General features: G+C 60.7%; 1 protein-coding gene across 1 annotated transcript in view; it reads right to left on the bottom strand.

The window, feature by feature from the left end:
- Positions 1 to 3609: 3609 nt before the first annotated feature.
- PTGS1 (prostaglandin-endoperoxide synthase 1) overlaps positions 3610 to 20676 on the bottom strand; it is a 24723-nt gene continuing 7656 nt past the window's right edge. Inside the window, exons 4-11 of the mRNA XM_048512129.1 lie at positions 13167 to 13341; positions 11691 to 11834; positions 9149 to 9330; positions 7354 to 7437; positions 6956 to 7202; positions 5900 to 6186; positions 4987 to 5134; positions 3610 to 4629 (exon numbers count right to left, since the gene is read on the bottom strand). Coding sequence (XP_048368086.1) covers positions 4253 to 4629; positions 4987 to 5134; positions 5900 to 6186; positions 6956 to 7202; positions 7354 to 7437; positions 9149 to 9330; positions 11691 to 11834; positions 13167 to 13341 — 1644 coding nt within the window. The 3' untranslated portion in view covers positions 3610 to 4252. The remainder of the gene's footprint in view (positions 4630 to 4986; positions 5135 to 5899; positions 6187 to 6955; positions 7203 to 7353; positions 7438 to 9148; positions 9331 to 11690; positions 11835 to 13166; positions 13342 to 20676) is intronic.

Genomic DNA, 20676 nt, shown 5'->3' on the forward strand with positions numbered 1-20676 from the left:
GGCCCGGCCCTTCCTGAGTGAAGTATCCTCTGAAGATGCCAGCCACAGATGCAGGCGAAAGTTAGGAACAAGATCCACCAGACCACGGCCACACAGCCCAGAAAACCCACCACAACCAGTTGCTGGAATATGTCCACTAAAGGAAGGAGTCAGGGAGTGATTCCTGCCAGCTATTCTCTTCCTTGGCAGACCTCTGACTCTCCTCTCAAATGTTCCTGAAGGTCAGGAGTAGAATTTTGGGAGGGTATTGTGGGTTGCAGTGGGAAGAATAAAGTGCAGAAATCCTGCTCCACTGACAAAAATTCCTCCTGTCAGCAAAGATTTTGTGTGGGATCCCGCTTATGAGTTTTGCATATGTGTTTTGTTAATGTAGCAGGGAGAGAGCACACAGAGATCCCTCCCGGGAACAAGTTACTACATAAAAACCATAAATCCATCAACATGCTCTGGTCTCTTCTAACATGTAAGAGGAGCACAGATTGCTTCAGCAAGACTGCTGCTTGGCTGCAACGGGACAGACAGGTGACACTCCCACAAAGCGGCAACGAAGCCAGAAGTCATACTAAAATATTTACAAAAGAGGCACATTGATTCCCAGCAGCTGGAATGAGTTGGAAGAGGGGGGTTAGAAAGAAAAAAAAATACTGAGTGGCTCAAGTGAAAACTTTTAGAATGAGTCTCATTGTCATGCGATTACATCTTCACTGCTTTATATCCACTGCCCTGGTCAATGCTTTATTTTGAGCTTTGAATGAGGTCAGTTTTGTGGGAGTGTCGCTCACCACGTCTCATTGCAGCTGGGAGCGGCAGCTTCACATAAACAATCTGTGCTCCTTTTATGTGCCAGAAGAGGACAGAAGCATATTGATGGGTTCACGGTTTGTATGTGGCAACTTGTTCCCAGGAGGGATCTCTGTGTTCTCTCCCCTACATGAACAAAACACGTGTGCAAAACGCATACGAAGCCTAGCAGAAAAAATCAGAATCTCTTTGCAGGGATTGAGAAAACCGCATCACAATTGAATGTTTCAGGTAATGCACATTTGCCATCTATTTTTCAGGGACAGCTCCGACACTAGGTGGACCTTGGCAAACACCAAGGGCAAGGTCCCCAATTTTTTAGAAACTTTGGGCATGTTTTGAATTTTGACCTTGGGTGGTAGGTCACAACCACAAAACAGTTGTGTCAGAGGTGGCATTTCTTAGTGCCATCCTCTATAAATGCATTCGGAAAATATGACGTGATGTTAGTGAGTTAACCATAGCCTCCTGGTTCCTTCCCACTGCTTTTGAGAACTACGCACATAGTTGGCTTCTGGCAATGTGAAAAATACAAAGGGAGGAGAGTCTTGATCAACTATATAAAAATAGCTATTTATTTTTTTTAGTTGCACTCTATAAAACATACCTGAATTGGGTTATAGCATTTCAAAAACCACTAAAAAACCCCATTATAAAACGAATAACATCGATAAAAATCAGTACAAACAGTGATACGGCAGAACAAAAAATAGCAGCACAGGGTGCTTAAAAGCATTTCAATAAGGGTTAGTCAAAACATGAATGAAACCTAAACAAAACGGAATTTACAATGCCATTAGCAGAAGGCTGAGAAAAAGAAAGAGACGTTTTTATCTGGCACCTAAGGCACGAAAGGTCTGACAATCTGTGCATGTTCTGCATTTGTGCCACAAGAGAGAAGGCTCAGCCTTGGTCATTGACCAGCCTAATGCATAGTTCTCTGCTGCCGATCTTAATTGACAGGAAGGTTCATATAGGAGCAGAGATTCTTCAAGGAAATTTTTAATTGGACCTACAAGCAAAGCAGTAAAGCAAAGGTGCTTTAAAAAAAAGTGGAATTATGAATTCTCCGTTTTATAATGCATTGCTGCCACATATTATAGCATTTGGATTTTCCGAAGTCTTCAAAGGCAGCCCAGCAGAGTGTGTTACAGTAGTCTAGCATGGAAGTGAACATGAATGAAAATAACTTTCACTTCTCAAGAAAAAAACCTCCAGTTATATCTCTCTTCACCATCTGAGCTATCCTCCTGTTCTCATTTTGAATGTGTAACTTTATTCTGTGTCTTCATTCTGTAGGACCCTGGACCTTCTTGGGACCAGATTAAAACCAAGACAGACAATATCACCTGTGGTGAACAATATCACTTTTGCTAGAGACGCAGGGAAAGAGTCCAGTTAATTTCTTTGTCAAAAAACAGCCTGTTAGCCACAAATGAGGTAATTAAGATGCCACAGAACATAAAATATCTTCCTCAAAGTGAGGCTGTTCTCCAGAACTACACTATGCTCTGCCTTTCTTCTAGCTTCACAACTTCACAACTTTCTTCTAGCTTCACAACAACTCTTCAGGGAAGGTTCATAACTAAGTTGCAGAGCACCTGCTTTACCTGTTGAAGGTCCAAGATTCAGTCCCTGATATCTCCAGCTAATAACTCTCAGATAGCAAGCATCAGGAAGGATTTTTCTCTGCCTATGATCTTCCAGATCAAAGGAGATCATATTCAGCTAGCTGGGTCTTGGTTCTCTTGCTAAGAGTTCAAGAAGGTCAGAGGGTGGAAAATGAGGACAGTGATACAGACGTTCTCCAATGAACATAGTTATACAGATCTTGCCACCAAACAGGACAAACTACTGATAGGCACTGAAGACTTGGCCAGGAGAAAATGCTTCAGGCCCCAGCATATTTGTGGGGTGGGGGTAGAATTTAGGCCTTTTCACTCACATAATTCATTTTTATTTAAAAAGAAACACCCACCCCACCATGTTTCTGCTTTAGATGTAAGCAGGTACACCAGGTTGTTTCAATCTGTCTGATCTGCAGGTGAGAATTAAATTGCCTGTAAAACAAATACCTGATATTTTCCTGAAATCTGGCAGGAAGGGTCTCATTGAAGAGGACAGAAACTCTGAGAATTTCATCCCAGGTGGATGGGGCAGGGGGAGAGCAACAGCTGGAAATGTGTTTCCACTGAAGCCAATGGAATAAAGGCCACAAATGTGTAGTAATTATAATAAAGAGGACAACACACAAAACTGAAAATTGGGGGGGGGGGATTGCATACATGGATACTGCAGAGCTTGGTGAGCCAAGGCGCATTTGAGAAAGTATTCACTTGCAGCTTCTGGCAGCTGCAGTTAGAGGCCAGACTTTTCCAGCAGTTTCCTCTCTCATGAAAACTTCCACGGCATTCCCCATCTACAACCTCCCAAACAGATATTGGAAGGCCACAAGGACAACAGAAAAGACTTCTGTGCAATTTCTCTTGGCTGAATAGAAATGTTGCAAGAAGCATGCAGGCCCAGGATAAAGGCAAGATGCCTGCTTGACCCAGCTATAGTGAAAGGGGTGTTGCTTCTAACACTGCCATCCAGTAGCCTGGGGGGACCCATCAAGCGTAGGAGCAACAGAGCTGCTAAACTGGGCAGATGTGGTTGGTCGAAGGGCCCATGGAGCAACAGAAGGAAACCTGGCACTCATGGTGCCCTTGACTACTCCATCTGCCTGGGTTTGTCGGGTGATGGAGCCTATAACTTATGCTCCTGTGGTTTGAAGAAAGAAACATATCAGAGATCCACACAGCCAACTAAACAAAAGTATAAATCTTTATTCTGAAAATCACATTCTCCACTCCATTTCAGTTCCCACTGTTAGAACGTATCTTCTTCTCTTCCATCCTCCATGCAGGATGAATAGACACAGGGGAGGCATTCCAAAAGGTTTGACTCTTCCTATCTGCTAGGATTTCACAAGCTTTGACTCTACAGTTTGTCTATACCATAAGTTTAAAACAGGTGCAACAGTTTCTGGGAATTCTAACTGAGGGCACAACTCCAGGGAACAGAATTCCTAGTATGGGGAGGTGGCAAAGGTGTATGGGGACATTCCTCCTGCAACTAAGACACTGGAAGTAGCTTAGTGCACGGAGGGGAGGGGAGGGGGGTCCATGGAGGGAGCAGGGAGCAGGAGTTCTTCTGCTGGGAATGGACAGACCTTGGTGGGCTTTCATTTCTCATAAACATCAGAGTCTCCTCCTTGGATGCCTCCCCAACCGTAAAAGGCTTTTCTATCCAGGGAAGCATGATGATAGAGGATGGTATTGTGCCCTTTTATCTCTTCCTCAGCCTGCCAACCATCATCTATGGGTGCTCTTTGCCACCAAAAGTGATGGGAACTTGCTGGCTGGATTGTGATCATTTGCCAAGCCCAGGAGGATCCTCCCTCCCTGTCCTAAAGCTCAGTAGATGTCTTCTTGTCCTGAGACTGGCTGTCTGCTGCTTCTGCCAGTCCCTCCCCATCCTCTTCCGGTACCTTGAAACCCACGTAGGGACACTTCTTCACGTTTCGACACACAAGTTTCTGAAGCGATGCTGTGTTCACCATCTCAAAGCCGGTGGCGCCACCAAACGTACTGGGCTTCCAATACTCGGGAGAGCAGATGGGATTCCCCAAGAGCCCTTTCAAGGAGAAGGGGGCCCCAATCTCCACCATGCTCTCACCAAAAATGGCATTGGGCTGTATCTTCTCCACCAACAAGCCAGGGTAGAATTCTAGGGCATCAATATCCCCATATTGCTCCTCCAGCTCAGCTGCCATCTCTTCCTCCCCTGGTGGAATAAAAAAGGGAGAATGTGATCCAGTGGCTGAGAAAATGGGACCTTGGCCAACAGAACCCCTTTGGCTTTGTACAACTCTTTCAGGCAATTGCATTTGGGTTTATTGTTCCTCCTCCTTCACCAGCAACGGTTAAACTATCCTTATCGTATATGCCTTGAGTCGCATGGAAATTACACAGTGCAACAGAGTATGTGGCACTTGGACTAAGCACAAAGTTTAAAGACCACTGAAATGTGATGGCTTCGGCCCACTGCATTATCTCAGGGTAGAGCTTCCTGCGGGGAACTCTGAAATTAACCCTCCGAAGCACCCCCTCTGAGCAAGACCAGGGGGGTTGCCTGTTGTACCTGTGAGTTCCTGGAAGGACGTGTAGGGCTTCATGCCAAACCTCTTCCGGTATTCGTTGAAGGGCTGGAGTTGCAGCAGGCGTGATTCCTCAATGACTCCGATGGCCACGTTCAGAAGTTGACTGTGGATATTTCGCCCTCCTCCAATCTGGAAAACAGGAGGAGGAAATGGCAAGGACACATTACCAAGTGGCAAAGAGTTTGGGGAAGAGGGAAATGATCACATGGATGGTCCATCAATCCCAGCATTCAGACTTTGACAGCAGCCAGACAGATTCCCTTTTATGCCCTGCCCAGAAGCCACCCATTTCTATGTAATCATAAGAAAAGATGGAAGCCAGAAGCAAGGCAGCAGAAACCACCATGCAAGAGCAGCTGCACCTCAATGGCTAAATGCAGTCATTGCTTGTTAAAGGAGCAGGTAAGAGGTGTCAGGAAAGGCCTTCCTCTCACTCAGAACTTTGAACGCTACCCCTCATCTGTGCAGAAAAGGATGTTACAGACTGGTGGTCAGATCATGAGCAGTAAAGCAGCATAGAGGGGCTGTGGCTCAGTGAAAGAGCCTCTGCTTTGCACGAAGGGTCCCAAGTTCAGTCCCCAACATCTCCAAAAGAAAGTAAGTAGTAAGTGATGTGAAGACCTCTGGTTGAGACAATGGACAGCCGCTGCCTGTTTGAGCAGACAATACTGGCCTTGATGGACCAATTGTCTGATTCCATGTCATCACTGATGGGAGAAGAGGCCAAGGTTTGGGTTAGTTAGGGGTCTGTGAGACATCCACTGAACTATAAGGCTCTTTTGCTATTAAGGCATGCCGCCAACCACGTTAGCTCATCTGTCAGTCTCAGTGCACCTAGAATCAACCCTTGAGGGGCTGCTGGCTCTTTGGGAAGAGATGTTGCAGCGTACCTACCTGCCCGGCTCGCTGTTTGGCAAAAGCCTCTACAAGGGCTTCCACGCCATAGTCAATGAGCATGGTGGTGTTGTAAACAAACTGGTCATAGTTGTACTCCTCGTTTTTGATGGCAAAGCTGTCCGGCATCAGCGGGTGCCAGTGGTAGAGCTGGTTGAATTCCACAGCAATGCGGTTCTGATATTGGAACTGCGCTCCAAAAAGAAGCTCTGGATCAAACTTCAGACGCAAGAGGTAGCCACTGAGATGCTGGACGTAGTCTTCAATCACAATTTTGATGGTCTCGCCTGGGAAGAAGAGAAGGGCGCTGTGGGTGTGTCTGCTTGCATCACATTTTTGATCTTGCTCAGTGAGACCGTGTGTTTAAAATAACAAAGAAGCCATTTTCCGAGGAATGGCTGGGTTTTTCTACCACAAAAAAATTCTCAGTATAAATTTCAAAACACAGATTTCAAATCCATAAAATGATACATTTTATAGGACTTGCTAGCAGTAATAGCAAGCTTTTGAGTTAGGCCACTCTCTATTCTTAGACTAAACAAATGTGTCAGTTGAAGTTTGAACCATCTTCAAACTGCTTGTAGGTTCAGTAAAATATACCATCTTGTATATGCTCTAACTTTTTTTTGTGTTACTAGCATGGTGACACTAAGTCTGATTGTAGCTTCTCCATTATTTGAGATGAACAGTTTCCCCCAACAAACAATCTTCTACAGGCAGCCATTCATTAAGCAGATAAGACCTTCTCGCTCTAGGGTTACTTTCCTGCCAGAAGAATCTGGTGAGGAAATAAGGCAGCTGAATCTGGAAGAGCAACTTTAACTAACTTGATCTTCCTGACCAGAAAGATGTGGCTATAGTGCTCCTTAAAGAGGGAGGATCCTCCCTGATTATCTAATTTCTAGGGATTCTCTAATTTCTCCTTCAGTGTCCTATTTCCCATGCTGCTGAGGTAAAAACTAGTTCATACACCAGGGGTGAGCTATAGACAAGAAGAGGGGTCCTTACAAAAGTCAAGCAACCATCTCCCCTTCACACACAAACACATGCACGCACCGATGAGGATGAGCCTTGTGGTTTGGAATAGCTGCTCATCATCCCAAGCTGGGTGTTCCTGCTTCAGTATGTCACAGACACGATTGTGCTCACGCAGCCAGATGGTGGCATACATCATAAGGCCCGGGAGCAGGCCAAAGACCTCCTGGCCCACAGCAAGGCGCTTCTCTGGAGGGATGTGCTTTGGATAAATCATGTGCACTGGAGCTTCCAGCACAGTTGGTGGATACATCTCCCCGTTAACCATCTAGAGAGAGGACAGCAAGGAAAAAAGGGTTTCCAACTGCAACCCACCTCAAAGGGCAAGAAGCTCAGAATGCCAGCCACATTAGATGTTAACAAACTGGGCAGTCTTCCCCTCATCTCCAATACTGAAGGGCATTTAGCTGCAATCCTACCTGGAACTTCAGCTTCCCATCCTGGAAGAGTCGGAGTTTGTGCTGCCGCTCCAAATTGTCCCCATATATGTGCCCAAGATCCACCTGTGAAAACAGCCCAGTATCAACCTAGGAAAAAAACCCTCCTCAACTCATTCCAGATGTTTAAGGTATGGATTGTTTCATTCAGGTCAAAAGTACCCATATTTATTTATTTAAATATTTACCTGACCATATAAAATTGGCTAAAGGTTCGAACACATACTCAGCCAAGCCCTGTGCGTCCAGCGAGCCCTTTGGCCTGCATACTGCTTGATTGCTCCCAAGCCTCCCCGTTCCCTCCACTCCACTCCACCTCACCTCAAAACAGCATACTCTGGGGCAGCCCCTGGGAAGCTGCCGCTACCCTCGAAGCTCGACCCAGGCTGCCCCAAACCCACCTGACCCAAACGGCAGTAACTCCTTAACATTTTTATAGACAGCATTTCCCTCACCTGTTCAGGGAGCCTGTTCCATAAGCCGATTAAGCACAAGTTGTCTGCTGAGCAGTGGGGCAAATGTCCATTATGGCAAGATTTCTTGTAAGGATGTATTTCCTTGAGCCCTGCTTTCACTTTCCATTCCTCCACAGCAAACAACACCACTTCTAGCATGACTATAATTTCTAGCACTTCTAGCATGACTATAATTTGTCTTGTTGCCAGAGCTGGGCAGATTTGCCAGGGAACACAGCTTTGCCCTAGACATCTTTCCTTGGCCCACGGTCAGCCTACCTAGCTTCACCCTTCCCATTCCCACCCACTGCGGTCCATGCCTTCCTCCTCGTCCCCCCTTTCTATGTCACTGGCTTCTTCCTGCAGGTATTCATCCTGCAGGTATCTTTTGATAGCCAGCAAGTGTAAGTCAAAGAAAAGAAGATCAACCGCACAGGCTTACTGCTGTTGTTTCCACTGAAATAATCTCCATAACCTCCACAGGGGAAAGCAATGATAAAGATACCTGTTTTCCATAAAGACACCCACACCTCTAAATCTGGACCTCTAAATTCCCTTATCGATATAATAATAACAGAGAGTGTAGCAGCACTCTCCTCCTGAGGCAGTAGTAGTGACACGAAGTGTGTGTGTTGAGGGGAGGGGGAGAGAATATCAGCTCTAAGACATGTGGTCCAGGGAATTACTTTGCTCCTTTCAGTTTTTTTTGGGGGGGGGGATTATTTTTGGAAAGGACTACAATATAGATATGACTGCAATATCAATATGATAGTAATTAAAGGCTTTTACAAAGCCAGCAAACTTGAGATTACAGGGTGGGATGAGATCTGTGCCTTCAAGGCTGAGGGTGGAATTAAGAGAACCAGGAAAATCAGGTCCAAAGAGTTCTCAGCAGAAAAACTGCACAGCCAGGAGTGAGTGCTTCCTCGCGTATAAACAGAGAAATATGAGGAGACAAGCCCAATGTGCAATGAAGATCCCAGAGGTAAGGGTTCCATGCGTAATGGGCCACAAAGTGGGACTACAATGGAAAAGACTCAGGTTTTGGTTGTCAGCAGGTGTAGGCCACTGTTAGTCAGAGAACAGCCAGTAGGGGGCAGCCTAGGAAAAATCTGCGAGGAGGCAATGAGATGTACCTAGAATGGTTTGGAGCAAAGGGAAGTGGCTGGCAGGGTTGGGATTAATCACTCCAACCCTCTATCACTTCTTTTCTCCTAAATGCCCCTCCACACAGAAACTATTTCCCCTGTTGTAAAGGGCTGTTGCTGTGTTTCAGCCTCACTGCCACGAGAAACTTTATTTTATGTCGTTAAAAATCTCACCCCATGCCCCAGAGCCCGGGTGAAACCATGACCCATCTTTCCCGACGTCTTGAAGAACTGATGCGTGAAGTGCTGGGCGAAGAAAGCAAACATCAAGTTTGTTCCCAAAGGGTCAGGCTGGAATGTCCTGCGCAGGAAAAACCGCTCCGCCACCAGTTCTGCATCAGGGAGCCTCACTGGTCCTGCAATGGAAAGGCAAAGAACAGAATCCAAAGCTGTCCCTCCATTGCCTTTTCTGGCTGCTAGAGCTTTATCTGATTCCATAAACTGACTTGTGGGACTCACTGCCACAAAATGTGATCGCATCTCTAGGTTTAAAAGGGGACACAATGAATTCACTATCACTAGCATTTAGATTTATTCGCTAAATGGAGCCTTTGTGTTCAGAGGCAGTGTACCACTGAATACGGATTGCTAGAAAGGTAGAATAGCAGTTGGAATCTGCTGCCTTCTTGTCCTCTCTGGTGGTTTCCCTTTGAGGTACCAGTCTGCTTTGGAAAAAAGGATGCTAAACTAGGTGGGCATTTGGTTTGATCTTGTGAGGCTGTTTCTATGGTCTTTGCTTTTCTGAACTCTGAAAGAACTTGTGTAGCCAGTGCAGTCTTCCCAGGTCTGCAACAAGCCAGTGCTGTTTTAAAATTAGCACTAATCTTCAAACTTGCATCTTAAAATCCTGACTGCAATTTGGTGCGAAGTGAAGAGATCAACTGCGAAGTTCTGTGTAATGAGTTGGCCTGCCTGGTTTAGTTTAGCTATTTTCAAATTGGTGGTTTTACTGTAATGAAGACACAGCCCTTTCCTTCCGCTAAATGGGTAGATGATTTTATTGATAATTCACAATGTATCTCACAAACTTCCTTCCACATCACCAAAACTGCACCTAGAACAGTATTGCACCTCATAATAAGAGAGATTTAGAGGACTATCATGGCTAACTCCAATCTGTGTCTGTTTTGGGAAATGCTAATTTTAGTTGTTTAAGAAAGGGATCCTATGACTAGGAAGCCGATCTTTAATCAAGTTTTGCTTACATGCTCTCCAATCAGTATTGCTATCTATTTGGCTTCTACGGACAGTTTACCTAGTGCACTACCTTAAACGAACCTACATACTGCAGGAACCTTAAGAGACAAATGAGACAGATATTTTTAAATACCAGGAACAGTGCCACACCCCGATTACCAAACACCTATTTTGTTCTCAAAGAAAGCTTAATGCAAGCCCTGCAAGAAAACCGGGAAAAAGCTCTTGAATCCAACTGGGAATCCCTCATTCAGTCTGTTCTGAAAAAACCACATGAGATGTTTCTGGTTGATCGTGGCCGGAGGTATGCATGCATCTTCTGCACCAACAGTCACTATTGAACATCATGTATAGTTTACATATTTTCAAGAGGTTTTCGGTGACACCTGTGGTAACTCTGTTCCCGATACCCCCTTACACCCAGATTCCATCCTCCTGGCCTCCTGTGCTTGCTGATGATATAAGACCACTCATTAAGCAACTGAAACCACATAAAGCTCTGGGCCCTGATCTGTTTCTGCCAGAACTATTCAAATCCTTTATTGACTGGTGGTCACCACTCCAGGCCTTATTGTTTGTTTCAACCAATAACACCAGCATTGTGCCTCAGTTGTGGAACAACGCCATTGTAACACCTATATTTAAAAAGGGAGACCACACCCTCCCAGTAAACTATAGGCTCATTAGTCCCCTCTCAATACCAGGCAAGCCCTATGCCAAATTCCTGCTGAACAAACTTTTAGCCTGGATTGAACATAACAGGATCCTGGACCCAGAACAAACTGGCTTTATAAAAGGGCACTCCACCTTAGACCATTGTATGGTCCTAAACATGATCATATCCAAATATATCAAGAGAGGCAAAGTCAACTTATATACTGCTTCTCTTGATCTTAGAGGGGCCTTTGACAAGAGAGTTACTAGGGCAGAAACCCGATGCCCTTGGCGTTGAGCCTAGACTCCTTATGCTTATAAAAGCTTTACACACAAACCTACCTACATTTTGGTTAATATGAGGACCACCATGCTTTCCTTCTGCTTTACAAGGGCTCATGAACTCTGATTGGAGCTAGAGGCAGGTTTGCACCACTACTTGGCTTTAGTGGCAGGTGGCTTGCTGTATCTGTAGTAGTCAAATAAAATATGAGTCCAGTAGCACTTCAAAGGCCAAATTTTTTTTTTGGGGGGGGGGGTATAAGCTTTTGTGAGTTGAAACACATTTTCAGATATTCAATTCAATTGGCCTTTATTGGCATATACACAATAGGAAAGTAGTGGGGCTCAATTCAATTCATCACATTTTCAGATACAAATAGGCTTGAATAATGGGTGAGGGATCTTCATACCTTCCTGTATCTGATTAAGTGGGCTTGGACTCATAAGGCCTTATACCTTGGGAAAATTTTGACGGCATTCAAGGTGCTACCAGGACTCAAGTTTTGTTCAAGACTTTACATAGGACTCAAGACTTTACATTTTCAGAAGCAATTTCTTGATTCGAAAAGGCAGATGAGCATACCTTTGGTTCCCATGGGAGTGGGGCAGTCATTGGGCACTGGCGGAAGGACACGAGTGAAGTAGCTCACATTGGCGTAGGCCTCCCAGCTGATATACCCATAGGCGGAATTGTAGGTGGGCGGGCTGGGAATGAGATTGGCACGGACTGCAAGGAGACAGATAAAGCAAAGAAAAAGGAGCAAACTTTTTTCCCTCTCCCAACACCCAATAGAATCGGACACTCAATAGAAGTGATGGGCAGTAGGTTCAGAATGTATAAAACTCACGACAACAAGATGTCGCATCTTTAACAGGGGATTAGACAAATTCGTGAAGAAGAGGTCTATCAGTGGCTGTTAGAAATAGTGGCTACACTGCACCTCCATGTCCAGAGGTTGTAGAACTCCAACTTTTGAGGATAAACAGTCAGCGAGACAGGATGAGACTGTAGGTCAGAGGTAAAGCATCTGTATTGCATGCAGAAGATCCTAGGTCAGGGGTGTCGAACTCTGGTGCTTCAGATGCTTATGGACTACAATTCCCATCAGCCCCTGCTGTGGCCATGCCAGCAGGGACTGATGGGAATTGTAGTCCATGAACATCTGAAGCACCAGAGTTGGACATCTCTGTCCTAGGTTCATTCTTTGGTCTCTCCACTTAAAAAGATCAGCTAGGAAGTGATGTGTAAGTAGGTAATGTGAACCTCTTGAGAACTGAGCTGCTGCCAATCACAGTTGTCCCCACTAGCCTTGAAAGGCCAACTGAATCAGCAGAAAGTAGCCTTGTCTGTTTAGGGATACTGAGCTAGATGGCCCCAGTAGTCCTGCTCTTGTGTTTTCAGAATCATTTAGCAGGAAGAGTCATACCACAATTCACAGGTGGCCATGTCATGAGGCTCAAAGATGGCAAATGGTAAACTGTGGCTGCTATTAGGAGTGGTGAATCATGAGACAGTCAGATCTGATCCAAGGAGTACAACTAGATAGGACGTTCTCTTGCACAGCTGCCGTTCATTTTAACACAGCTTGTTCAAGACAACTTCCCAGTGGCTTGTGCCACACTAATGGATCAGTAAAGACATTTGGATTTTTCATCCCAAATATGTAAACATTTGAAGCAACACCTGCAGAGGCCTCTGGATGCCTGGAGGTGCCACGTTTTTATTGCAGCTCCGTGCAGGGGCATATCTGCTCCAGGGACATGGAGTATCACATGTCCCCAGGTGCACACCATCTAATTGCATGTGGGGGGGGGGCACCGGATCCAGGTAGCACTGGCCAGCTCCGGGCAATAGACTTGGATGCCGGGCAGTAGCCCTGGGTTTTAAAGCCGGGCGGTAGATGACCTGGGCGCTGTGAGGGGTGGGAATTCAAATTTTTGCCCCAGGCTCCATTTCCCCTTGATACACCTCTGACCCCTTGTCAATCCACATTCCCTCCTTAAGCATGAACATTCTTAGCCCTTGCTCCTCTACTCCAGTTCACCACTCTCCACTCACGTGTGAGCACCAACCGCATCAGCGTGTCCCGGATAAACGTGCTGTTGATGATGTTCCACAACCATCGGAAGTGGGTCAGGATGAAGTGATAGAAACTGGGGCTTGGTTTCACGGCACTGTGCAACCTCGTCCAGAACTCCGCTGAGGAAGAAGCAAATCCAGTTGGTGATGCGTCCTAACAGATGTCTACAGCATTTAAGTGCAAAGGTTGTTTTGCCAGATACACAATTCTGATGTAACCAGCTACTTTAGGGTGGACCTCATCAACCAGCACATCTGTCTGCACTGCACATTTAAACCAGTCTCAGTAGATGTAATCACCATGTCTTTCTGCCCAAGGCACACTAGAAGTTGCAGCTTTTTAAAGGTACTGAGAATCATTCACTATCTTGCATTATGATCCACAACAGGGGTCTGCAAACTGTGGCTTTCCAGAAGTTCATGGACTACAATTCCCATCAGCCCTGCCGCTTCACCATGCTGGCAGGGGCTGATGGGAATTATAGTCTATGAACATCTGGAGAGCCACAGTTTGCAGACCCCTGATCCCCAAGAATTAAATTAATATGAAACTTGTTTAAGTTCCATACAGACAGCCTGCTCTTTTAGCATTCAAAAGCACACAGAATTTTTTCTAGTGGGTGGTGGATGCCATACAAGGTCACCAGGATTCTCCATGCAAAATTCACATGGTAGGTGGTCATATGGCGCACCCACTTTGCTGAGGTTGCCAACCTCCAGGTGGAATCTGGAGCAGCCTTCCTAGAATTACAATTCCTTTCCGGACTACTGAGGAAGCTCCCATGGAAGAAACAGCACCTTTGCAGGGTTAACTGTATAGCTGCATCACATCCATAGCGAGCTCCCTCCACTTCCCAAATTCCACCCTCCCCATCCACCACCAAATTTCAAGGAATCTCCCAAACTGAAGTGGGCACCCTATGCTTAACTAAAGCAAAAGCTGAATTGGGTCAACTGGTTGTTTTTGGGTTTTCCAGGCCGTGTGGCCAAGGTCTGGTAGGTCTTGTTCCTAATGGGGTGGGGGGGGGGGGGGGTGGGGGGGGGGGGGGGTGGGGGGGGGGGGGGGTGGGGGGGGGGGGGGGTGGGGGGGGGGGGGGGTGGGGGGGGGGGGGGGTGGGGGGGGGGGGGGGTGGGGGGGGGGGGGGGTGGGGGGGGGGGGGGGTGGGGGGGGGGGGGGGTGGGGGGGGGGGGGGGTGGGGGGGGGGGGGGGTGGGGGGGGGGGGGGGTGGGGGGGGGGGGGGGTGGGGGGGGGGGGGGGTGGGGGGGGGGGGGGGTGGGGGGGGGGGGGGGTGGGGGGGGGGGGGGGTGGGGGGGGGGGGGGGTGGGGGGGGGGGGGGGTGGGGGGGGGGGGGGGTGGGGGGGGGGGGGGGTGGGGGGGGGGGGGGGTGGGGGGGGGGGGGGGTGGGGGGGGGGGGGGGTGGGGGGGGGGGGGGGTGGGGGGGGGGGGGGGTGGGGGGGGGGGGGGGTGGGGGGGGGGGGGGGTGGGGGGGGGGGGGGGTGGGGGGGGGGGGGGGTGGGGGGGGGGGGGGGTGGGGGGGGGGGGGGGTGGGGGGGGGGGGGGGTGGGGGGGGGGGGGGGTGGGGGGGGGGGGGGGTGGGGGGGGGGGGGGGTGGGGGGGGGGGGGGGTGGGGGGGGGGGGGGGTGGGGGGGGGGGGGGGTGGGGGGGGGGGGGGGTGGGGGGGGGGGGGGGTGGGGGGGGGGGGGGGTGGGGGGGGGGGGGGGTGGGGGGGGGGGGGGGTGGGGGGGGGGGGGGGTGGGGGGGGGGGGGGGTGGGGGGGGGGGGGGGTGGGGGGGGGGGGGGGTGGGGGGGGGGGGGGGTGGGGGGGGGGGGGGGTGGGGGGGGGGGGGGGTGGGGGGGGGGGGGGGTGGGGGGGGGGGGGGGTGGGGGGGGGGGGGGGTGGGGGGGGGGGGGGGTGGGGGGGGGGGGGGGTGGGGGGGGGGGGGGGTGGGGGGGGGGGGGGGTGGGGGGGGGGGGGGGTGGGGGGGGGGGGGGGTGGGGGGGGGGGGGGGTGGGGGGGGGGGGGGGTGGGGGGGGGGGGGGGTGGGGGGGGGGGGGGGTGGGGGGGGGGGGGGGTGGGGGGGGGGGGGGGTGGGGGGGGGGGGGGGTGGGGGGGGGGGGGGGTGGGGGGGGGGGGGGGTGGGGGGGGGGGGGGGTGGGGGGGGGGGGGGGTGGGGGGGGGGGGGGGTGGGGGGGGGGGGGGGTGGGGGGGGGGGGGGGTGGGGGGGGGGGGGGGTGGGGGGGGGGGGGGGTGGGGGGGGGGGGGGGTGGGGGGGGGGGGGGGTGGGGGGGGGGGGGGGTGGGGGGGGGGGGGGGTGGGGGGGGGGGGGGGTGGGGGGGGGGGGGGGTGGGGGGGGGGGGGGGTGGGGGGGGGGGGGGGTGGGGGGGGGGGGGGGTGGGGGGGGGGGGGGGTGGGGGGGGGGGGGGGTGGGGGGGGGGGGGGGTGGGGGGGGGGGGGGGTGGGGGGGGGGGGGGGTGGGGGGGGGGGGGGGTGGGGGGGGGGGGGGGTGGGGGGGGGGGGGGGTGGGGGGGGGGGGGGGTGGGGGGGGGGGGGGGTGGGGGGGGGGGGGGGTGGGGGGGGGGGGGGGTGGGGGGGGGGGGGGGTGGGGGGGGGGGGGGGTGGGGGGGGGGGGGGGTGGGGGGGGGGGGGGGTGGGGGGGGGGGGGGGTGGGGGGGGGGGGGGGTGGGGGGGGGGGGGGGTGGGGGGGGGGGGGGGTGGGGGGGGGGGGGGGTGGGGGGGGGGGGGGGTGGGGGGGGGGGGGGGTGGGGGGGGGGGGGGGTGGGGGGGGGGGGGGGTGGGGGGGGGGGGGGGTGGGGGGGGGGGGGGGTGGGGGGGGGGGGGGGTGGGGGGGGGGGGGGGTGGGGGGGGGGGGGGGTGGGGGGGGGGGGGGGTGGGGGGGGGGGGGGGTGGGGGGGGGGGGGGGTGGGGGGGGGGGGGGGTGGGGGGGGGGGGGGGTGGGGGGGGGGGGGGGTGGGGGGGGGGGGGGGTGGGGGGGGGGGGGGGTGGGGGGGGGGGGGGGTGGGGGGGGGGGGGGGTGGGGGGGGGGGGGGGTGGGGGGGGGGGGGGGTGGGGGGGGGGGGGGGTGGGGGGGGGGGGGGGTGGGGGGGGGGGGGGGTGGGGGGGGGGGGGGGTGGGGGGGGGGGGGGGTGGGGGGGGGGGGGGGTGGGGGGGGGGGGGGGTGGGGGGGGGGGGGGGTGGGGGGGGGGGGGGGTGGGGGGGGGGGGGGGTGGGGGGGGGGGGGGGTGGGGGGGGGGGGGGGTGGGGGGGGGGGGGGGTGGGGGGGGGGGGGGGTGGGGGGGGGGGGGGGTGGGGGGGGGGGGGGGTGGGGGGGGGGGGGGGTGGGGGGGGGGGGGGGTGGGGGGGGGGGGGGGTGGGGGGGGGGGGGGGTGGGGGGGGGGGGGGGTGGGGGGGGGGGGGGGTGGGGGGGGGGGGGGGTGGGGGGGGGGGGGGGTGGGGGGGGGGGGGGGTGGGGGGGGGGGGGGGTGGGGGGGGGGGGGGGTGGGGGGGGGGGGGGGTGGGGGGGGGGGGGGGTGGGGGGGGGGGGGGGTGGGGGGGGGGGGGGGTGGGGGGGGGGGGGGGTGGGGGGGGGGGGGGGTGGGGGGGGGGGGGGGTGGGGGGGGGGGGGGGTGGGGGGGGGGGGGGGTGGGGGGGGGGGGGGGTGGGGGGGGGGGGGGGTGGGGGGGGGGGGGGGTGGGGGGGGGGGGGGGTGGGGGGGGGGGGGGGTGGGGGGGGGGGGGGGTGGGGGGGGGGGGGGGTGGGGGGGGGGGGGGGTGGGGGGGGGGGGGGGTGGGGGGGGGGGGGGGTGGGGGGGGGGGGGGGTGGGGGGGGGGGGGGGTGGGGGGGGGGGGGGGTGGGGGGGGGGGGGGGTGGGGGGGGGGGGGGGTGGGGGGGGGGGGGGGTGGGGGGGGGGGGGGGTGGGGGGGGGGGGGGGTGGGGGGGGGGGGGGGTGGGGGGGGGGGGGGGTGGGGGGGGGGGGGGGTGGGGGGGGGGGGGGGTGGGGGGGGGGGGGGGTGGGGGGGGGGGGGGGTGGGGGGGGGGGGGGGTGGGGGGGGGGGGGGGTGGGGGGGGGGGGGGGTGGGGGGGGGGGGGGGTGGGGGGGGGGGGGGGTGGGGGGGGGGGGGGGTGGGGGGGGGGGGGGGTGGGGGGGGGGGGGGGTGGGGGGGGGGGGGGGTGGGGGGGGGGGGGGGTGGGGGGGGGGGGGGGTGGGGGGGGGGGGGGGTGGGGGGGGGGGGGGGTGGGGGGGGGGGGGGGTGGGGGGGGGGGGGGGTGGGGGGGGGGGGGGGTGGGGGGGGGGGGGGGTGGGGGGGGGGGGGGGTGGGGGGGGGGGGGGGTGGGGGGGGGGGGGGGTGGGGGGGGGGGGGGGTGGGGGGGGGGGGGGGTGGGGGGGGGGGGGGGTGGGGGGGGGGGGGGGTGGGGGGGGGGGGGGGTGGGGGGGGGGGGGGGTGGGGGGGGGGGGGGGTGGGGGGGGGGGGGGGTGGGGGGGGGGGGGGGTGGGGGGGGGGGGGGGTGGGGGGGGGGGGGGGTGGGGGGGGGGGGGGGTGGGGGGGGGGGGGGGTGGGGGGGGGGGGGGGTGGGGGGGGGGGGGGGTGGGGGGGGGGGGGGGTGGGGGGGGGGGGGGGTGGGGGGGGGGGGGGGTGGGGGGGGGGGGGGGTGGGGGGGGGGGGGGGTGGGGGGGGGGGGGGGTGGGGGGGGGGGGGGGTGGGGGGGGGGGGGGGTGGGGGGGGGGGGGGGTGGGGGGGGGGGGGGGTGGGGGGGGGGGGGGGTGGGGGGGGGGGGGGGTGGGGGGGGGGGGGGGTGGGGGGGGGGGGGGGTGGGGGGGGGGGGGGGTGGGGGGGGGGGGGGGTGGGGGGGGGGGGGGGTGGGGGGGGGGGGGGGTGGGGGGGGGGGGGGGTGGGGGGGGGGGGGGGTGGGGGGGGGGGGGGGTGGGGGGGGGGGGGGGTGGGGGGGGGGGGGGGTGGGGGGGGGGGGGGGTGGGGGGGGGGGGGGGTGGGGGGGGGGGGGGGTGGGGGGGGGGGGGGGTGGGGGGGGGGGGGGGTGGGGGGGGGGGGGGGTGGGGGGGGGGGGGGGTGGGGGGGGGGGGGGGTGGGGGGGGGGGGGGGTGGGGGGGGGGGGGGGTGGGGGGGGGGGGGGGTGGGGGGGGGGGGGGGTGGGGGGGGGGGGGGGTGGGGGGGGGGGGGGGTGGGGGGGGGGGGGGGTGGGGGGGGGGGGGGGTGGGGGGGGGGGGGGGTGGGGGGGGGGGGGGGTGGGGGGGGGGGGGGGTGGGGGGGGGGGGGGGTGGGGGGGGGGGGGGGTGGGGGGGGGGGGGGGTGGGGGGGGGGGGGGGTGGGGGGGGGGGGGGGTGGGGGGGGGGGGGGGTGGGGGGGGGGGGGGGTGGGGGGGGGGGGGGGTGGGGGGGGGGGGGGGTGGGGGGGGGGGGGGGTGGGGGGGGGGGGGGGTGGGGGGGGGGGGGGGTGGGGGGGGGGGGGGGTGGGGGGGGGGGGGGGTGGGGGGGGGGGGGGGTGGGGGGGGGGGGGGGTGGGGGGGGGGGGGGGTGGGGGGGGGGGGGGGTGGGGGGGGGGGGGGGTGGGGGGGGGGGGGGGTGGGGGGGGGGGGGGGTGGGGGGGGGGGGGGGTGGGGGGGGGGGGGGGTGGGGGGGGGGGGGGGTGGGGGGGGGGGGGGGTGGGGGGGGGGGGGGGTGGGGGGGGGGGGGGGTGGGGGGGGGGGGGGGTGGGGGGGGGGGGGGGTGGGGGGGGGGGGGGGTGGGGGGGGGGGGGGGTGGGGGGGGGGGGGGGTGGGGGGGGGGGGGGGTGGGGGGGGGGGGGGGTGGGGGGGGGGGGGGGTGGGGGGGGGGGGGGGTGGGGGGGGGGGGGGGTGGGGGGGGGGGGGGGTGGGGGGGGGGGGGGGTGGGGGGGGGGGGGGGTGGGGGGGGGGGGGGGTGGGGGGGGGGGGGGGTGGGGGGGGGGGGGGGTGGGGGGGGGGGGGGGTGGGGGGGGGGGGGGGTGGGGGGGGGGGGGGGTGGGGGGGGGGGGGGGTGGGGGGGGGGGGGGGTGGGGGGGGGGGGGGGTGGGGGGGGGGGGGGGTGGGGGGGGGGGGGGGTGGGGGGGGGGGGGGGTGGGGGGGGGGGGGGGTGGGGGGGGGGGGGGGTGGGGGGGGGGGGGGGTGGGGGGGGGGGGGGGTGGGGGGGGGGGGGGGTGGGGGGGGGGGGGGGTGGGGGGGGGGGGGGGTGGGGGGGGGGGGGGGTGGGGGGGGGGGGGGGTGGGGGGGGGGGGGGGTGGGGGGGGGGGGGGGTGGGGGGGGGGGGGGGTGGGGGGGGGGGGGGGTGGGGGGGGGGGGGGGTGGGGGGGGGGGGGGGTGGGGGGGGGGGGGGGTGGGGGGGGGGGGGGGTGGGGGGGGGGGGGGGTGGGGGGGGGGGGGGGTGGGGGGGGGGGGGGGTGGGGGGGGGGGGGGGTGGGGGGGGGGGGGGGTGGGGGGGGGGGGGGGTGGGGGGGGGGGGGGGTGGGGGGGGGGGGGGGTGGGGGGGGGGGGGGGTGGGGGGGGGGGGGGGTGGGGGGGGGGGGGGGTGGGGGGGGGGGGGGGTGGGGGGGGGGGGGGGTGGGGGGGGGGGGGGGTGGGGGGGGGGGGGGGTGGGGGGGGGGGGGGGTGGGGGGGGGGGGGGGTGGGGGGGGGGGGGGGTGGGGGGGGGGGGGGGTGGGGGGGGGGGGGGGTGGGGGGGGGGGGGGGTGGGGGGGGGGGGGGGTGGGGGGGGGGGGGGGTGGGGGGGGGGGGGGGTGGGGGGGGGGGGGGGTGGGGGGGGGGGGGGGTGGGGGGGGGGGGGGGTGGGGGGGGGGGGGGGTGGGGGGGGGGGGGGGTGGGGGGGGGGGGGGGTGGGGGGGGGGGGGGGTGGGGGGGGGGGGGGGTGGGGGGGGGGGGGGGTGGGGGGGGGGGGGGGTGGGGGGGGGGGGGGGTGGGGGGGGGGGGGGGTGGGGGGGGGGGGGGGTGGGGGGGGGGGGGGGTGGGGGGGGGGGGGGGTGGGGGGGGGGGGGGGTGGGGGGGGGGGGGGGTGGGGGGGGGGGGGGGTGGGGGGGGGGGGGGGTGGGGGGGGGGGGGGGTGGGGGGGGGGGGGGGTGGGGGGGGGGGGGGGTGGGGGGGGGGGGGGGTGGGGGGGGGGGGGGGTGGGGGGGGGGGGGGGTGGGGGGGGGGGGGGGTGGGGGGGGGGGGGGGTGGGGGGGGGGGGGGGTGGGGGGGGGGGGGGGTGGGGGGGGGGGGGGGTGGGGGGGGGGGGGGGTGGGGGGGGGGGGGGGTGGGGGGGGGGGGGGGTGGGGGGGGGGGGGGGTGGGGGGGGGGGGGGGTGGGGGGGGGGGGGGGTGGGGGGGGGGGGGGGTGGGGGGGGGGGGGGGTGGGGGGGGGGGGGGGTGGGGGGGGGGGGGGGTGGGGGGGGGGGGGGGTGGGGGGGGGGGGGGGTGGGGGGGGGGGGGGGTGGGGGGGGGGGGGGGTGGGGGGGGGGGGGGGTGGGGGGGGGGGGGGGTGGGGGG

Source organism: Sphaerodactylus townsendi, linkage group LG12, assembly GCF_021028975.2.
Source record: "Sphaerodactylus townsendi isolate TG3544 linkage group LG12, MPM_Stown_v2.3, whole genome shotgun sequence".
NCBI lineage: Eukaryota > Metazoa > Chordata > Lepidosauria > Squamata > Sphaerodactylidae > Sphaerodactylus > Sphaerodactylus townsendi.